At 35.9% G+C, this 19,629-nt stretch overlaps 5 protein-coding genes across 7 annotated transcripts in view; all 5 read right to left on the reverse strand.

Annotated features, from left to right (window-relative positions):
* Positions 1–19,629, reverse strand: part of LOC7459973 (uncharacterized) — a 24,471-nt gene continuing 4,842 nt past the window's right edge. The window contains exons 2-4 of one of the 2 annotated variants that reach the window (XM_052454417.1): positions 2,317–2,495; positions 1,152–1,594; positions 1–741 (exon numbers count right to left, since the gene is read on the reverse strand). In XM_052454417.1, coding sequence (XP_052310377.1) covers positions 303–741; positions 1,152–1,594; positions 2,317–2,481 — 1,047 coding nt within the window. In that variant the 5' untranslated portion in view covers positions 2,482–2,495 and the 3' untranslated portion in view covers positions 1–302. Of the gene's footprint in view, positions 742–1,151; positions 1,595–2,316; positions 2,507–19,629 lie in introns of both variants that reach the window. The other variant, XM_052454416.1, reaches the window with a different exon arrangement.
* Positions 3,544–4,860, reverse strand: LOC7459972 (uncharacterized). Its single transcript, XM_002309727.4, has 2 exons — positions 4,480–4,860; positions 3,544–4,228 (listed from the first exon to the last, which is right to left on the reverse strand). The coding sequence occupies exons 1-2, from the start codon at positions 4,749–4,751 to the stop codon at positions 3,790–3,792; spliced, it is 711 nt and encodes a 236-aa protein (XP_002309763.3). The 5' UTR covers positions 4,752–4,860; the 3' UTR covers positions 3,544–3,789.
* The window catches only part of LOC112325789 (uncharacterized), a 24,435-nt gene continuing 11,942 nt past the window's right edge, over positions 7,137–19,629 (reverse strand). The window contains exons 1-2 of one of the 2 annotated variants that reach the window (XM_052454421.1): positions 7,956–8,284; positions 7,277–7,718 (exon numbers count right to left, since the gene is read on the reverse strand). In XM_052454421.1, coding sequence (XP_052310381.1) covers positions 7,277–7,718; positions 7,956–8,227 — 714 coding nt within the window. In that variant the 5' untranslated portion in view covers positions 8,228–8,284. Of the gene's footprint in view, positions 7,719–7,955; positions 8,285–19,629 lie in introns of those variants that run through there. The other variant, XM_052454420.1, reaches the window with a different exon arrangement.
* LOC112328137 (uncharacterized) overlaps positions 15,558–19,629 on the reverse strand; it is a 4,614-nt gene continuing 542 nt past the window's right edge. The window contains exons 2-3 of the mRNA XM_052454418.1: positions 18,966–19,559; positions 15,558–15,656 (exon numbers count right to left, since the gene is read on the reverse strand). Coding sequence (XP_052310378.1) covers positions 15,650–15,656; positions 18,966–19,559 — 601 coding nt within the window. The 3' untranslated portion in view covers positions 15,558–15,649. The remainder of the gene's footprint in view (positions 15,657–18,965; positions 19,560–19,629) is intronic.
* Positions 15,595–16,777, reverse strand: LOC7459971 (uncharacterized). The gene is made up of 2 exons (XM_002309726.4): positions 16,471–16,777; positions 15,595–16,237 (listed from the first exon to the last, which is right to left on the reverse strand). The coding sequence occupies exons 1-2, from the start codon at positions 16,734–16,736 to the stop codon at positions 15,799–15,801; spliced, it is 705 nt and encodes a 234-aa protein (XP_002309762.3). The 5' UTR covers positions 16,737–16,777; the 3' UTR covers positions 15,595–15,798.

Genomic DNA, 19,629 nt, shown 5'->3' on the forward strand with positions numbered 1-19,629 from the left:
TTTCCAACTAACGGAGCTGAATTATATAATGCACCAAGTGTTTTGCAGAATTCAGTGGAAGTTTTGCCATAAAAGAAACACTTATTACGCGAAAAAAGAAAAGCATTACAAGGGTAAGGGGAAGGCAATATAGAATTTACCAAAAATAGAAACTATCAAAAGCTGACACCATAAATAACAAGTCATGTATCAAGAAAAGCCAATCCAATCTGAATGCTAAATTCTGTTCCGTAATTCCTAAAATGCCTATTCACAAAAAGCGTTCCATTTCTGTGAAGGGGCGTCGCATTCTAACATTGATCTCAAGGTCCCATGAGAGATTTGATTCCTGCCTTCTGCTCTGAAGTTAGCCTTGTTGGAAACTTGATGCTGAACTTGATTCTCAAATTCCCTCTCTTTGTGGGGTCTTTTGGGATTGGCATCCCTTCCCTTGGAACAACCTCCTCATAGTTTGGATGAATCACGGTGTTGATGGGAATAGTCAAATTCCTTCCATCTAAGGTTGTGAGATGGACAGTGTAACCTGTCAGGGCTTCAGATAAAGATATCTTCTGTGAGAGGATCAAGTCGTTACCATCTCGACTGAACATAGGGTGGGGTTTTTCATCAATAATGAAGACTAGATCTGCTGGTATAATATGTTGCTGTTCATTCCCTTTCTCAGGGAAGGTGATCTTAGTGCCTTTCTTCCAACCTGGCTTTATGTCAATGGTTAGAATCTCCTCCACTGGCACGAGCTTGCTGCAAAAGAAGAAAACTAAAAGTTCAGTGAAATGAACTAGCAAGTAGCAAGTAGAGCTCTGAACAAAAAACATCATTGAAAAAGCTTTAAAGGCTTTCACTAGATTGCAAAATGATCTGCCAACTAATCCCACAGATCTCTGGAAACATTAAAAGAACATTGATTACGCTAAACGAATAAGAAGAAAGTGATATCTCAGAAAACAAAATGCTCTTGATTCTTTAATCTACCAAGTAAATCCCATTAGGCAATGAAATGTTGAAAACAAAATGGGAAGTTGATGCTCAATTTGATAAAAAAAATAAAAAAACAGAAATCCCTTAGAGAAATCCAAACTAAAAGGAACCGTATTTCAGATACAAAACAAGGAGAAAGGTAATTAACATAAAAGGCAATTCTTAATGCTCACCCACTAGCATCAAAAGTCTCCCTGGATATCTTCATTCTCCTGCTAGCTCCCTTGTAAAGCTCTTCAAGGCTACAACGCAGCTTATTCTCAATTGGAGGAGCTTTTCTAGGAGCACTTTGATGCATTGACCCTCCACCTCCTTCACCAAAAGAACTAAAGATATCATCACCAAACATCCCACCTGGGAACCTTGTCCCTCTCATGCCTCCACTGCCACCTCCCATCCCACCAAATGGACTTGAAAACCCGAAAAATTCAGCAAAAATGTCATCAGCATTTCGAGGATTGAACCTAAATGATGTGGGCCCATCTCCAGCAGAAAAGAATGAAGCTCCACCAGGACCAGGACCAGCACCACCAGCACCGGGTGGTGGTACTTGACCCTTTAAACCCTCTTCACCATATTGGTCATATACTGCTCTTTTCTGTGGATCACTAAGAACCTGTATGATAAAACATTACGTTTCAATACAAAAACAATCAAACAATATATCTTTACTGCGAATTTCAATTTTGACCGGTCTAGAACTGCATTACAGAGAATTCCTTGCGCCTTTATAGACTCAAACTCTGGACTTATTGTTTTACAAGAAACAGTTAATTCCTCTTGATAACTCTAATAAACACAACAGAACTTCAAATCCCAGAAGTTTAAGCACGAGATCACAGTAAAGATGCAAACATTTTTATCTAACCATGAACAAAAACAATCAAATTCCGCAATTTTCAGTAAAATTATGCACCCTCAGCATTGCTTCTAATTGGGTAGTCTACAGATCCAAAACACAGAACCCACAAGGTTTTATGATGATTAATGCCATTAAAGATTGAAACTTTGAAGTTATGATTTACAATACACAGATAATCCTGAAACAACAGGCTAACGTGAGAACCCGATACAGGGAAAAAAACCCAATAAAAGAATTTTTTTTTTCATTTTAATCTAAACACTAACCAAAATAATCAAAATCCGCAAATTTCAGTACGATTATCAAATTTAACAAAAACCCAGATCACAGAATATATAATGTCATACAAGCACACATCTAAACAAGAAATAAAGCAATCAAAGCCAACAAATTTCAGCAAGGTTATACAATTTTAAAACAAACCCAGATCACAAAATCTAATCATAAAGCAATTGGCATCAAGGGTAGGTGCATACATCATAGGCTTCAGAGATTTTCTTGAACTGAGCCTCAGCTTCTTTTTTGTTATTTGGGTTCTTATCAGGATGCCATTTCATGGCTAATTTCCTATAAGCTTTCTTCAAATCATCATCTTTTGCGGTCTTATCAACTTGCAATATCTTGTAGTAATCCACTCCCATTGCGTTGCTGCTGCCTCGTCCTCCACCTCCTCCTCCTCCTCCTCTCTTTCTCTTCTTCACTTTGCTTATCTTGGTTTTTCTACTTCAAAAAAAATCCTGGGGTGCTTTGCTCGCTCGCTTTTGTTCTGTTAATTTACGGTAATGTGATGATGGTGGAGGTAGAGTAGTAATATTTGGGGGTTTGTGGTGTTTAAGATTTGGGTTAATGCTAAATTTGCACCTCTATTTTTTTATTGTACCTTGCTTTGTGTTGCTGTTAAATCCATCCTTATACTTTTAATCTTTCTCTAGTTTGGTCCTTTTGCTTATGGTTGGGTCAATACCCTTGAATCGACTTGATTGTCTTTTGTTGTATTTAGGTCCAAGTTACTAAATTCAGCTTTGCTTAGGGCTCAACTCAGTCACGGATTGAACATGTTAACTCGATCAATTCAAAATAAATTTTTTTTAAATCAAATCAAGTTTTAATCTAATTATGAGTTGATCTATTGGATCAGTCAAGTCAAATCAAATCAATCTTGAATTATTTTTTTTTAAATCAGACCTGGACCAGGGGTTGGATGATTTTTTAATTATTTTTTCTTCGATGTAGTCTAAATTTCAATAGATCATGCCATCAACTGGCAAAAAACATTTTACAAAGGGACCAAACTATAATGTATTCATAGAATTAAGAATGGAAAAAGAGAAGTAAAAGGACTACATAAAGGAAATTTCAAGATTAAAAGGTGAGAAATACTATTAAACCTGAGTTTTACTTTTGGGAAATTGTAAGTAACTAAGGAACACCAAAGTTACATTTTGAACCTCAAAATCTATATGTTTGCAATAACAGGTAAACCCAAAAATCTCTACTTTGATTCAATCATCATTGAGACCATCGAAAAGCTCTTCAATCTTCTTTGTTAATCTTTTAACAAAAAAATCTTTTTAATCCACCAACTATTTTTTGATCGACTCAGATGTTCAGTATCATAAAAAAATAATATAAATTATATATTTGAATCTGATCCATCGGCACAAGATTTTATCATAATATGAGAAATTAAATGAAGTAAATGCTGTTTCAAATTGTACCTTTTACTGTCAAGAAAGGAAAGATTCAACAACAATCAAGGGAAACCAGTTTTCATTAAAAACATTATTAAGAAGATGGTCAAACCCTGCATTAAAACATCTCAGAAAGATGCCATACTTCACACAGACACACAGACACAGACACAGACACAGACACAAACTGCAGCAAGAGGATACCAATCCAAAGGCTTCCTTCCCATACGAGATGTCTCACATGCTGACATAGAGATCTCAAGGACCAAAGAGTCTCCTCATTCCTGCCTTCTGCTCTGCATTAACCCTTGTTGGGAACCTGATGTCAAACTTGATTTTCAAAATCCCTCTCTTTGTTGGGTCGCCGAGGATCGGCATCCCTTCATTCGGGACAAACTTCTGATAGTTGGGATGGATCACATCATTGATCGGAAGGGTTAAATTCCTGCCATCTAAGGTAATAAGATGGACAGTGTAGCCTGTAAAGGCTTCAGTTACGGAAATCCTTCGAGTGACGATCAAGTCATTTCCATCACGAGTAAACTCAGAGTGGGGTTTTTCATCAACAATGAAGACAACATCAGCAGGTGTTATATTTGGTCTTTCGTTCCCTTTCTCTTCGAAAGTGATCTTCGTGCCTTTCTTCCAACCAGGCTTTGTGTCAATGGTTAGAATCTCCTCTATTTTCCTGGTCAAGCTGCGCTCCATCCCACAAAAAAAGAAAGAGCACAAGAAACACCATTAACAAAGCTCTAGGACCTTTCAGAAGACTGTAAAATGATGAAAAATAACTATCTCACGCAAATCTTTGACAACAGGAAAGCATATCAAGTCCAGGACCAGTGATCAGAGTCAACATGTTTGATCAAAACTACAGAGCAGTTGACCATAAAACAGGACCAGTTGACCATAAAGCAGGACCAAAGAGGTGATGTTTAGGACACTTACCCACTTCGATCAGCTACTTCTCTAGTTATTTTTACCCTCTTGGTAGCCCCTTGATAAAGCTCTTCAAGACTACAAGGCAGGGTGTGCTTAATTGCAGGATCTTTTCCAGGAGCACTAACCACGAAGCTTTGCTCAAAGGATCTAAAGATATCATTATCATCGCCATTTATGTTACTGGAGAACCCTGCTCCTCTCCTGTTTTGATTTGGGCTATTAGACCTCAAAAATTCAGCATAGATAGCATCATTTATTGCCCGATACTGACTATTCATCTCGTTGATAGAAGGTGGATGAAAGAAAGGCAAAGAGAATTGTTGTAGCTCAGTGTAACGCAACTGCTCTTAAAGGAAAAGGAAAAGTAATTGTCGTACGTACCTCTCATACTTTAAAGTGGTGGAGAAATTGTTGAAGGACGGTGGATTGGCTAGGCACAACATAAAGCTTAAGTTGTTATGATTTGCATAGGAGACACAAACTACAACACTTACCTTTTTTTCTTCAATTAATTTATTTAATTAAAAGATTAAGTTGGTAAATTTCAGACTCGCCTTTGTTCTTATTAGTAAAACTCTGATATCATTAATTATTTTTGCAGTAATCTTTCATGATTTAGAATATTCTCTCGTACAGATTTCCCAATAATAATAATAACAGAGTTGATGGTTTGGACATATAATAAAAGGTTCATTTGCGTGTCTCTCATTGATAATTGGTGGCCATGTGATGTGGAAGAAAACATTGAAAAGGATAGGTACGTGTGGATGCCTCGTTTGCTTGTCCCTTGAGAGTCGTTGAATTGACCCATGACATCAGACCGAGTTTGGTATAAATAAATAATTGTGTCTTGATTTATCAAATTTAATTTGATTTGTCTTTTGAATTCATTTTTTTTAATTTTCTTTTATATTGATCATATTGTATAGCTTATTGATCATGTTAAAAAAACTTAGTATATAATACTGCATATAAGCCTTCATAATAATAATAATAATAATAACAACAATAATAATGATGAAAATATTCCGTGGTAATAATAATAATAAAAATAAATAAATAAAGAAGAGGAAGGTTAGTTTTAGGAGTTAATTGGAATAAAAAATTGAGACGGGGTTAAATTATAATGTTTAGATTCTTAAGGATTAAGGAAAGAGCTAAGGGAGAAATAAAAGATTTAATGGGGGCTAAAATAGGATTACAAATTAGTCAACCTTGCTTTTATTTGCGAGGGATGCCGACGGCAGCTATTAGAAGAAGGGGGGAGGGGGGAGGGTTTTCTTTCAAAACTACCTCTAGTTTTTCCTTTAAATTGCAAGAGATTCAGGGTTAAAGGGGGTCGTGAGGCTAGTTTACGAAGGCTAGGGAAAATATTTTTAATTATAATTAGTTGGATTTAGATACGTATTTGATAAAAACTGCGGTTCAAATTTATGTGTAGCAAAAAACATGTATAAAATATTTGGATAAAATGTTTAGGCTTTTTTACAAACAGTAAAAAAAAAATTAGTAAAGAATATTTACGAAACTCAGTTAAAAAAACATGTTAAAACTGATACATAAACCTGCGTTTTGAACTTAATTTTTTAATAAGTTTCGCAGTATAAAACTCAGTTCTCTTAATACTAAACAAGTTGTTGTATTTAATTCACCCCTAACTGTTAACGTGAAAGCAAACAAAGTCTTAAACTTCGAATTAAGAGGGGTTGGAGAGAAAGAAAGTGAAGGTAACGAGAGAAAAACAAAGGAAGAAGGAGAGAGCAAGGAAATTATGGTGGCTTGTGATGAAGGTGGCCGGCCAAACTAAGAAAAAAATTGGGGAGTTCTTGAAATTGAATCGGTGATGTAAACAGTATTTTGATTTGAGTTATGATGGTATAAGTTTGTGGTGCTATCTTGATAAATTGTGAGAATTTTATAAGTCATTGTTTTGTGAATAAGATGATTGAATAAGTTATGAAAGTCTTTGATAGCTAGTAATTGCTGGAACATCACACACGATTGCTTCTATATTTTAACACATTGAATTAATAAGCCGCGTAATAGAATAGTATAATTATATCTTAAAATTTTATTTAATATTTTAAATTTTTAAATTGAATTAATTATTTGATATGATATTTAATATAAATTTATATAAATTTCAAGTTTGAAAAACTTACTGCCCCGTTTGTTTGCTGGAAAGTAGTTTTCTTTTGGAAAGTGAATTCCGGGAAAGTATTTTTCGATGTTTGGTAATGTAATGGAAAATAAGTTAGAAAACACTTTCCAGTGTTTGGTTATGTCATGGAAAATAAGCTGGAAAATAACTTATTAATGTTTTATTTTTCTCAAGTTTATTAAAATAATGAGGAACAAATCTTACAAATTAAAAAGTTGAATGAGAATGAAATTGAAAAAAAAAAATTTCATAAATTATCTCAAATAAAATAAATAATAATCAAAATAATAGAGATCAAATCTAAAAAATTAAAAAAAATAAAAGGTGAAGAAATTAAAATAATAATAATTAACATTTCATAAATTATTTCAAATAAAATAAATAACAATAAAAAAAATAATGATCAAATTTGATAGATAATTAAGAAGTCGGCCAAACCCTACATTAAACATCTCAGAAAGATTTCATACTTCACATATATATATATATATATATATATATATATATATATATATATATAACACAACTTAAAAGTCTGAAACTGTCAAATACCACTGCAATTTATCACAAACTGCGTCAAGAGGATACCAATCCAAAGGCTTCCTTCACATAGGATATGTCTCACATGCTGATATAGAGATCTCAAGGACCAAAGAGTCTCCTGATTCCTGCCTTCTGCTCTGCATTAACCCTTGTTGGGAACCTGATATCAAACTTGATTTTCAAAATCCCTCTCTTTGTTGGGTCGCCGAGGATCGGCATCCCTTCATTCGGGACAACCTTCTGATAGTTGGGATGGATCACATCATTGATCGGAAGGGTTAAATTCCTGCCATCCAAGGTTTTAAGATGGACAGTGTAGCCTGTAAAGGCTTCGGTTACAGAAATCCTTCGAGTGACGATCAAGTCATTTCCATCACGAGTAAACTCAGAGTGGGGTTTTTCATCAACAATGAAGACAACATCAGCAGGTGTTACATTTGGTCTTTTGTTCCCTTTCTCTTCGAAAGTGATCTTCGTGCCTTTCTTCCAACCAGGCTTTGTGTCAATGGTTAGAATCTCCTCTATTTTCCTGGTGATCAAGCTGCGCTCCATCCCACAAAAACGAAAGAGCACAAGAAACACCATTAACAAAGCTCTTGGACCTTTCAGTCGACTGTAAAATGATTAAAAAAAAAAAACTATCTCACACAAATCTTTGACAACCAGAAAGCATATCAAGCCCAGGACCAGTTGATCAGAGTCAACATGTTTGATCAAAACTACATAATGGTAGTTGACCATAAAACAGGACAAAAAAGGTGATGTTTAGGACACTTACCCACTTCGACCAGCTACTTGTCTAGTTATTTTTACCCTCTTGGTAGCCCCTTGATAAAGCTCTTCAAGACTACAAGGCAGGGTGTGCATAATTGGAGGATCTTTAGCACTAACCCCGAAACGTTGTGCAAAAGATCTAACGATATCATCATCATCACCATATACGTTATTGGTGAAGATTGTTCCACTCCAGTTTTGATTTGGGCTACTATCAGTGGAGGAGAACATCGTTCCTCTCCAGTTTTTATCTGGGCTATTATTAGTGGAAAACATTTTTCCTTGATAGAAGTTTGATGAGAGAGGAAGGCAAAGAGTGAAACAAAAGAATGTGAAATAGAGGAAAACAGAATTGCAGAGAGAAATTCCTCATGTATTTTGAATGATGCAGCTCGTCCAATTATATACAGCAAGCAAAGAATATTCTAACTAACTTATCCCATGCAATGTCAACATTACCCTTTATGTACAGCTCATTACAGAAGCAACAAATAATAAGTAACAGAGTAACAGAATTCAGGTAACCATGCCATCCTTCTCTTTAGTGACGTGGGGAGGTGATGATTCATCCTCTAATACCCCCCCACAAGATGGAGTGTAAAGATTTACAACTCCCATCTTGGATAAGTGAAAATTAAGAACTGAGGATGATAAAGCTTTTGTCATAATATCAGCAAGTTGATTGGAGCTGGAGACATAACGAGTGCATATATGGCCGGCCTGAATCTGGTCTCGAATTAGATGGCAGTCGAGTTCAATGTGTTTAGTCCTCTCATGGAAGACTGGATTTGCCGCAATATGCATAGCAACTTGGTTGTCACAGTGTAATGAAACTGGTTGAAAATGCTGGACATGGAGGGCAGACAGAATGTATTTCAGCCAAGTTAATTCAGCGCAAGTGACAGCCATGGAACGGTATTCGGCCTCTGCCGAGGACTTGGAGACCACAGATTGTTTCTTGGATTTCCAAGAGATCAAGGAAGAGCCAAGGAAAATACAGTAGCCACTAATAGAACGTCTGGTATCGGGGCAAGAAGCCCAATCAGAATCGCAATAAGCCTCAAGATGTAAAGATGAAGAACTAGAGAACAAAAGTCCTTGTCCTGGTGCACCCTTAAGGTAGCGAAGGACTTTGTGGGCTGCATGTAAATGAGCATCAGTAGGATTAGCCATGAATTGGCTCAAATTGTTGACACTATAGCAAATATCTGGCCGAGAGACTGTAAGATAAAGGAGCCTGCCAATAAGACGTCGATAAACACTGGGATCAGATAATGGAGTGCCAGTTGTTTGAGTAAGATTGAGGTTTTGCTGCATGGGAACCTTAGCAGGGGTGCTGCCTAAGGTGCCAGAATCTGCAAGAATATCCAGTGTGTACTTCCTCTGGCAGAGATAAATGCCTTGGGAGGATCTTGCAACCTCTATGCCGAGAAAGTAGCGTAAGGTGCCAAGGTCCTTGATCTGAAAATGCCTGTGAAAAATAGATTTCAATTCATGCACAGCAGCAATGTCACTGCTTGCAACCAATATATCGTCGACATAAACAAGGATAACAACAAATGTGCCATTAATGTCACGGGTGAAAAGGCTATAATCAGCCTTGGATTGAGAGAAACCTGCAGCAAAAAGAACATTAGAAAATTTGGAATACCATTGCCTTGAAGCTTGTTTGAGACCATACAAGCTCTTGAGCAATTTACAGACTTGAGTAGGTGATCCTTTTATGTAGCCAGGAGGTTTATTCATATAGATATCTTCATGCAAGTCCCCATGCAAGAACGCATTATTTACATCGAATTGATGTAAATGCCATCCTTTAACCGATGCAGTAGCCAAGAGACACCTCACAGTAACCAACTTAGCCACAGGAGAAAAAGTCTCGTGATAGTCCACTCCCTCAAGTTGGGTGAAACCGCGAGCCACAAGTCTTGCTTTAAGTCGTTCAACACTCCCATCAGAATTATACTTAATTTTATAAACATATTTGCAATCAATAGGAACCTTGCCAGGAGGTAAATCTGTAAGTTGCCAAGTCTGATTTGCCTCCAAGGCTGCTAATTCAGTGTCCATGGCCTTACACCATCCGGGGTCTTTAAGAGCTTGTTTATATGTTTTTGGTTCAATATGAGTGGAAATACTGGTTGAAAAAGCTTTATAAGTAGGAGAAAAATGCTGGTAAGAAATAGTAGTATGAAGAGGTGAAGATGTACCTGAAGGGGAACATAGCAGCTGGTTCAACAACGAGATAGGAGGAGTTAGAGTAGTCTGATGGCAATGGTAATCCTGCAGGTACTCAGGAGCACGTCGGGTTCTAGTTGACCTGCGAAAAGGGGAAACTGAAGAAGGAGGAGAAGCTACGGTAGCAGGAGATAATGTAGGTGGAGAAATAAAAGTTTGTGGTGGGGAAGGTGTAGGAGGGGGAGAACCTGGAGCTAAAAATTTTTGAGATGAAGACTGGTTAGCAGGAAGGGCAGGGGAGGGAGTAAGGGAGGAGAGAGAAGGAGGAGAGGATGGTGAAATAGGAATAGAAATAGAAGAAGGCAGTGAAGAAGGTAAAGGATGTGTAATAGAGTTGGAAGGTAGAACAGAAGGCGAAAAAGATGAATGGAAGGGAAAAATAGATTCATGAAAATGAACATCTCGGGATAAAAAAATTTGATCAGTTTGTAGATCAAGTAATTTATATGCTTTAACTCCAAAAGGGTAGCCTAAAAACACACATGCTCTGCCTCTAGGATCAAACTTCTTACGCCCATGGGACAAGGTAGAGGCATAAGCAAGGCAACCAAAAACTCTCAAGTGTTTGTACTGGGGAGGGGTTTGGAAGAGAGATTCATATGGTGTTTTGTTATGAAGAAGAGGGGTAGGAGTACGGTTAATAAGGTAGGTTGCTGTGAGAACACAGTCAGTCCAATGTTGGGGTGGAAGGTGAGATTGAAACATTAAGGCTCGGGCAATATTCATTATGTGTTGATGTTTTCTCTCGACCCTTCCATTTTGTTGGGGTGTGTCGACACAACTCCTTTGGTGGATAATGCCCTTAGTTTGAAAAAAATCTGTCATGCGGAACTCGGCTCCATTGTCACTTCTAATGATTTTGATTTTAGTGTGAAATTGAGTTTCAATTAAACTGTAAAAAGCCATAAAACAAGACCGGGTATCAGATTTATTTCTAAGCATATAAACCCATGTTGTCCGAGAGTGGTCATCAACAATTGTAAGAAAAAAACGTGATCCATCCACTGCAATAACTGAGTTGGGACCCCATATATCACAGTGGACAAGATCAAAATTATTTAAAGCAGAATGTGCAGAAGTTGGAAAAGAAACACGCCGCTGCTTAGCCAAAGGACAAATGGAACATGGTATTGGATTATGAAATGTTCGATTGTGTGTGATAATGGGATCAGTGATTAAAGCTAATCTGGAAAGGGAAATGTGTCCTAAACGATAATGCCATAAATCACACAATGAAGTAGTGTGAGTAGCGGAAGCGGAAGGAAATGAAGTTGAGGAATGAAGATGAGGCAGTGCATCAACCAAAGCAGAGGGTGACACCCGAGACCTGAGAAGGTGGTACAGACCAGTTCTAACTTCACCCATCCCAATCGTTGTCCATGATGCTAAGTCCTGAAAAAAACAGGCATTGGATAAAAATATGAGACAACAAGAATGATGTTGAGTAAGTTGCTTGGCAGAAAGCAAATTGAAGTTAAAAGAAGGAACACACAAAACATGAGTTAAGACAAGGTGCTCAGATAATCTTACGACACCAATGTGGGTAACAGGAACATCTTGGCCATTTGGAAGTTTAACTTGATAGGAAACGGTGGCTGTGATAGATGTAAAAAGGGAGGTACAACAGATCATATGATCCGTCGCACCAGTGTCAATAATCCAAGGTGAGATGTGTGTGGGATGAGATGAGTGTGTGCTTGTGCTGAAGCAAGTGGCCATACCAGAAACACGAGAGTTGCTGACGTGAGGAGTGGGAGAGGAAGAAGATGGTTGTGTAACAGATAGTGAAGCCATGGCTGAACTAGTCTCCTTGGAATGCAAAAGAGAAAGTAATTGCTGGTATTGACTCCTGGTAAGCATCATTGATTCAGTTGAATCCTCCTCATGATCACCATCCGAGAGTGCTCGGGATTGAGTAATAGTTGCTGCAATGCCTTTAGTTTTCCCATGGAGTTTGTGACCAGGTGGGTAGCCATGCAGTTTATAACATCTCTCGGCAATATGGCCAGTCATATTACAATGAGTGCATTGTGGTGGATCGGCATTTCCAACCTTAAAACAATTTTCAAGAGAATGACCAGGAAGCTTGCAGTAAGAGCAGTATGGGCGATTAGTTTTCTGGGAAGTAGCCTTGGAGAAATTTTTGCTAGAGTTAAAAAATGGTTTGGCCATCATTGCCATAAGGTCAGGGGATTTGATAGAAGGAATCATCAAATGTTGTCGTTCTTGTTGTTGGATCATGGAAAATACACGGTTAAGGGATGGGAGAGGATCAAGTAACATTATCTGATCTCTGGTGTTTGAGTATGAATCAGACAAACCCATAAGGAATTGAATGACACAGTCTCGGTCATATCGATCATGAAGGATTTTTAATTTCCCACATACACAATCGGGAAGGGGGTCATAAATAGCAAGTTCATCCCACAATGCTTTGAGGTGACCAAAATAGGTGCTGATATTATCTTGGTTTTGAGATAAGCTAGCTAAATCACGTTTGAGTTGAAAAATTCGAGGGCCATTTTGATGGGTAAAACGATCCCTGAGTTCCAGCCACAATACTCTTGAATCCTCAACTAAAGCAAGACTAGATTTAACAGAAGAACTTACAGAATTTTGTAGCCACGAAACAACCAAGTCATTGCATCTCTCCCAAGCTTCAAAAAGAGGATCTGAGATATCAGTAGGTTTAGACAATGTACCATTAACAAAAGCAAGTTTGTTCTTCGCGCGAAGAGCTCGAGAAATCGCACGAGACCAACTGACATAATTATCAGCAGTCAAGAGTTCAGAAACGAGAGCAGCAGCTAGGTTATCACCATTCTCAATTCGGAATGGATTGAAAGGGTCAGAGAAATTGAGGTATTTGTTTTTGGGGTTTGTATCGTTGAAGGACTGAGAATCATTTTCTGTATGAGCGTTGGCCATTGATCGGCAGCTCTGATACCATGAAACAAAAGAATGTGAAATAGAGGAAAACAGAATTGCAGAGAGAAATTCCTCATGTATTTTGAATGATGCAGCTCGTCCAATTATATACAGCAAGCAAAGAATATTCTAACTAACTTATCCCATGCAATGTCAACATTACCCTTTATGTACAGCTCATTACAGAAGCAACAAATAATAAGTAACAGAGTAACAGAATTCAGGTAACCATGCCATCCTTCTCTTTAGTGACGTGGGGAGGTGATGATTCATCCTCTAATAAAGAGAGTTCTTGCAGCTCAGTGTCACGCAACAGCTCTCCTTAAAGGAAAAGTAACTGTCCTATGCTTTTAGTTGTGGGAAAATTGAAGGACAGTGAATGCCTTACAAATAAAGGCATACCTTCAAGCCGAAGTTGTTGGACTCTGTGGAAATTAAGCTGTGAAATGAATTTTATACCATTCTCTCTCACAATTTATGCTCAACTTTTTCTTCAATTAATTTATTTAATTAGAGGATTAATTAAGAGGGTAAGATTAATTAGACTCCTCGTCGTTTTTATTAGTAAAATCTTGATATGATGTTAAAAATATCTTAACTTAAAATCCAGAGAGTAGAATAAAAATTCTAGAATGATTTTAAAGATTTACGCATAAAGATTAGAAAGTAAAAGGACTGGATTAAGAAAATTTAAAGATTAAAGGGTGAAATGTACGATTAACCAGGAGTTTCACTTTTGGGAAATTGTAAGGAACACACATAAACCCCAAAACTACAGTTTCAAGTACAAAAAAAAAAGCTATTTGAGATTATTATGCACAAAACGGATAGCCAACTTTAATAACACTAAACCTATTAAATTATAAATAAAATATTATAAAGATAGATAATCCTGATAATGTTATAATGAAACCCAATTAGGTTAGAAATCCTAGCATTGCAGGCAACATGAGTGCATTTTATATTTTTATCAGTGCCTTGATTTTCTGCTCAAATCCTGTGTGCTTTGATGCTTGATATGGCATGTTTTTTTGTATTTTTTTTATTTTAAAAACACATAAATTTACTTAAAACTATTCTGAAAACATATTTATTTTATGTTTTTGTCTTAATGTTTTTAATCAACACGTTTTTATCTCTTTTATATCTATTTTTTTTTATATCTTGAAACACTATCCACAACCTGACAGATAACAGTGTGATTTCTTGTTTTTTTTCCCTGCTTGCAATGAATTCATTGTCGGAATACTTTAATTAGTTGTTTTAAGATTGGCATATATTACAACAACAGCTGCTGTAGTTCTAAGGGTCAAGAAATTCAATGTATCCATCTCATACATATACTGAAGAACACATCAACGTGGACTTGGATGGGGATGGAACCAGGGAGAGAGATGGAGAGCAAAATGGGGATCCAGATTATGGCTCCAAATCTTCTTTCTCAGATTTCAGTGACTAGAGAAATAACCTTATAGTTTTTAGAGTACTGTTGATGCATGCGAAATACTCAATTTCTCAATTTAACCTCCTCCGAGCTCGGGTTACAGAAGAAGGAGAAGGAACCGACAGGAAGGTATAGGCAACAACAGGTTTTATTACAGGGCAGCTCATGTTTCTTACATCGTATGTCCTTTAACTGCACTACTATGTAATTGAAGTTCCATGTATTTATAGAGGAATCAGTGCCTGTGCAAAGCTATAAATCACCTTCACTGCAATGGAGATCAATCAAGATGTCAACGAACTAGTACTTTGGGGTGCTTTGCTCGCTCGCTCGCTCTTGTTCTGTTAATTTATGGTGGTGTGATGATGGTGGAGGTAGAGTAGTAATTTTTGGGGGTTTGTGGTGTTTAGGAGTTGGGTTAGTGCTAAATTTGCACCTCTATTTTTTATTGTACCTTGCTTTGTGTTGCTGTTAAATCCATCCTTATACTTTTAATCTTTCTCTAGTTTGGTCCTTCTGCTTATGGTTGGGTCAATACCCTTCGACTTGATTATCTTTTGTTGTATTCTGGACTAAGTTACTAAATTCTGCTTGGAATACGGCCCAAGTCACGGTTTCTACATATATCAATCCAAAACAAAAATATTTTGAAGAATCTTTTAAAATTAAATTAGATTTTAACCGGATGATAAGTTGATTTATTGAGTGAATCAAATCAAATCAGATTAATTTTGATCTAAACTAAAAATTAAATCAATCTAATTGATATGTTAGATCAAACCAGTTTCACAATTATAATTCAAGAGTATATAGATTTTTTTAATTATTTTTTCTCTGATGTAGTCTAAATTTCAATAGATCATGCAATTAAGTATTTTTTGATCGACTCAGATATTCAATAACATAAAAAAAATTATATAAATTATATATATTTGAATCTCATCCATCGGCACAAGTTTTTATCATGATATGAGAAATTAAATGAAGTAAATGCTCTTTCAAATTGTAACTTTTACTGTCAAGAAAGGAAAGATTCAACAACAATCAAGGGAAACCAGTTTTCATTAAGAACATTATGAAGAAGATGGTCAAACCCTGAATTCAACATCTCAGAAAGATGCCATGCTTCACACACACACAGACACAGACACACACACACACACAAACTGCAGCAAGAGGATACCAATCCAAAGGCTTCCTTCCCATAGGAGATGTCTCACATGCTGATATTGAGATCTCAAGGACCAAAGAGTCTCCTCATTCCTGCCTTCTGTAGTGCATTAATCCTTGTTGGGAACCTGATATCGAACTTGATTTTCAAAACCCCTCTCTTTGATGGATCGCCGAGGATCGGCATCCCTTCATTCGGGACAACCTTCTGATAGTTGGGATGGATCACATCATTGATCGGAAGGGTTAAATTCCTGCCATCTAAGGTAATAAGACGGCCAGTGTAGCCTGTAAAGGCTTCAGTTACAGAAATCCTTCGAGTGACGATCAAGTCATTTCCATCACGAGTAAACTCAGAGTGGGGTTTTTCATCAACAATGAAGACAACATCAGCAGGTGTTACATTTGGTCTTTCGTTCCCTTTCTCTTCGAAAGTGATCTCCGTACCTTTCTTCCAACCAGGCTTTGTGTCAATGGTTAGAATCTCCTCTATTTCCCTGGTCAAGCTGCGCTCCATCCCACAAAAAAGAAAGAGCACAAGAAACACCATTAACCAAGCTCTAGGACCTTTCAGTAGACAGTAAAATGATGAAAAATAACTATCTCACACAAATCTTTGACAACAAGAAAGCATATCAAGTCCAGGACCAGTTGATCAGAGTCAACATGTTTGATCAAAACTACAGAATGGCAGTTGAACATAAAACGGGACCGTAAAGGTGATGTTTAGGACACTTACCCCCTTCGATCAGCTACTTGTCTAGTTATTTTTACCCTCTTGGTAGCCCCTTGATAAAGCTCTTCAAGACTACAAGACAGGGTGTGCTTAATTGCAGGATCTTTTCCAGGAGCACTAACCACGACACTTTTTTCAAAAGATCTAACGATACCATCACCCTGTATGTTAATGGAGAGCTCTGTTCCTCTCGTGTTTTGATTTGGGCTATTAAACCCGAAAGATTCAGCAAAGATAGCATCAACTGCTGCCCTACTATGACTAGTCATGTCGTTGATAGAAGGTGGATGAAAGGAAGGCAAAGAGAACTGTTCTAGCCCAGTGTAATGCAACTGCTCTACTTATAGGAAAAGTTAATTTCCTACGTAGCTAGCATACTTCAAGTTGTGGAAAAATTGAAGCACAGTGATTGGCTTACAGATGAAGAAAACTTAATGGCTAAGCTTTTAAAAAAATTTAGGAAATATAAATTAAATACTTTGATTTACATTTGTTTTTTAATTTTTTTAATTTTAATTTTAGTTATTGTTAATATTTTTTTATTAAGATATATAATTTTAAATTTATTTAATTATATATTCGAATAGGCTTTTTAATTTACATTTTATCTTTTTTTTATGTATAAAAATACAATGAAAAAACTTTGCTATACAATTTTATATATATATATATATATATAATTGCACTATTTTCCATATTTTTGGAGAATAATTTCATGAAAAGGTGTGACTGTGAATGAATTACAAGGCAAAACACAGAATCCTATGGGGGCGATGATAAATATTTGTGCACTGGAATGTCAGGAATATAAATGCTCTTTACTTCTTTCTTTAGGTTGAGAAAAGGGTAGTTTTTGTTTGTCATTATGCTATTTTTTATAGTTATGGATTAAAAAAAAGTAATTTTTTTTTAAAAATATTTTTTTTATTATAATTTAAAAAACATAGGTTTTTAAAAAATACATGTTTAATTAAAATTATTAGTGAGATAAATTTTTATATGAAAATCATATATTAATAAATAAAGACAATGTTTGATATTATGTTAACGATTGTTTTTTAAAATATTTTTCGCTTGAAAATACATCAAAATAATATTTTTTTTAAATTTATTTTTAACATCAGCATATCAAAACTAGAAACACAAAATTTTTTTTTTTTTTAAAAGAGAGTCATTACCGCGTAAACAAATCGCTTCGAAAAACCAGTTAATTGATCTTCTATATAACTAAGGTTTGAAATGCAGTTATAAATGGAGCTCAGTACGAAATACATAAATTATATAGCTAGCTAAATGGTTTTTTCTCTGTGGTTAAGCAAAAAAAAAGCTATTATAATATCTAATGGTTTCTAAATGTGTATTTGATATTGTAATGCAAGATACTTTTTAAAAGTGTTTTTTACTTGAAAATATATTAAATTTTATTTTATTTTTAGCATTAACTCATCAATATAATTAGAAAATATCAAAAAAATAAATTTAATATTTTTTTCAAATCAAACGTACTTTTACAACACACTGAAATACAACTTCAAGTACAAAAACAAGCAGGCAATAAGTGTTTATTTGAAATTGTGGTAAAAGTTGCAATTCAAAATATTTTTTGCTTAGAAATATATCAAAATAATATATTTTTTTAATTTTTGATATATCAAAACAATAAAAAAAAATATCAAAAAATAATAACAATTCAACCACAACAGACGAAATAAGCATCAAGTTGTCTAACCTAATTTTATGTTACTTTGGACTGAAGGAAGTAACAGTGAATCAATGGAACATTTAGTCCTAAATACATGCTAACAAAAGCAAATAAGCTACGTATGCTTGATCTCCAAAAAGTAAAAGCAATTACTGATCTAGATGATACTATACTGATCATTGATGATTTTATTAAGCTCGATGTGCTGAAAACTGTCACGTTATTCAATAAGTTGATTCTGATGAATAAAATTCTTTCATTTGAAGAAAATATACGTTGGTTGGATTCCACTACTCCCAAAACAAGGTGGTTGTGTGGATTTGGTTTTCATGGGTGAGATTCTGCATCTTACAGAATCACCATGGTTTTGTAATAGCACGTTTCTTGTTCTTGAAAGGGGAAATAAAGAAAAAAGAATGGTTAGCACAGCTGATTTTAATCATGTCGTCTTCTTGAATTATTGAATTAATCATGTTAAACCAGTTTAACAATTATAATTCAAGAGTATATAGATTTTTTTAATTATTTTTTCTCTGATGTAGTCTAAATTTCAATAGATCATGCAATCAAGTATTTTTTGATCGATTCAGATATTCTCAATAACATAAAAACAATTATATAAATTATATATTTTTGAATCTCATCCTCCAGCACAAGTTTTTATCATGATATGAGAAATTAAATGAAGTAAATGCTCTTTCAAATTGTACCTTTTACTGTCAAGAAAGGAAAGATTCAACAACAATCAAGGGAAACCAGTTTTCATTAAGAACATTATTAAGAAGATGGTCAAAACCTGCATTCAACATCGATCTCAGAAAGATGCCATACTTCACACAGACACAGACAAACACAAACACAAACACAAACACAAACACAAACTGCAGCAAGAGGATACCAATCCAAAGGCTTCCTTCCCATAGGAGATGTCTCACATGCTGACATAGAGATCTCAAGACCAAAGAGTCTCCTGATTCCTGCCTTCTGCTCTGCATTAACCCTTGTTGGGAACCTGATATCAAACTTGATTTTCAAAATCCCTCTCTTTGTTGGGTCGCCGAGGATCGGCATCCCTTCATTCGGGACAACCTTCTGATAGTTGGGATGGATCACATCATTGATCGGAAGGGTTAAATTCCTGCCATCTAAGGTTTTAAGATGGACAGTGTAGCCTGTAAAGGCTTCCGTTACAGAAATCCTTCGAGTGACGATCAAGTCATTTCCATCACGAGTAAACTCAGAGTGGGGTTTTTCATCAACAATGAAGACAACATCAGCAGGTGTTACATTTGGTCTTTCGTTCCCTTTCTCTTCGAAAGTGATCTTCGTGCCTTTCTTCCAACCAGGCTTTGTGTCAATGGTTAGAATCTCTTCTATTTCCCTGGTCAAGCTGCGCTCCATCCCACAAAAAAGAAAGAGCACAAGAAACACCATTAACAAAGCTCTTGGACCTTTCAGAA

Source organism: Populus trichocarpa, chromosome 7 (genome assembly GCF_000002775.5).
Source record: "Populus trichocarpa isolate Nisqually-1 chromosome 7, P.trichocarpa_v4.1, whole genome shotgun sequence".
NCBI lineage: Eukaryota > Viridiplantae > Streptophyta > Magnoliopsida > Malpighiales > Salicaceae > Populus > Populus trichocarpa.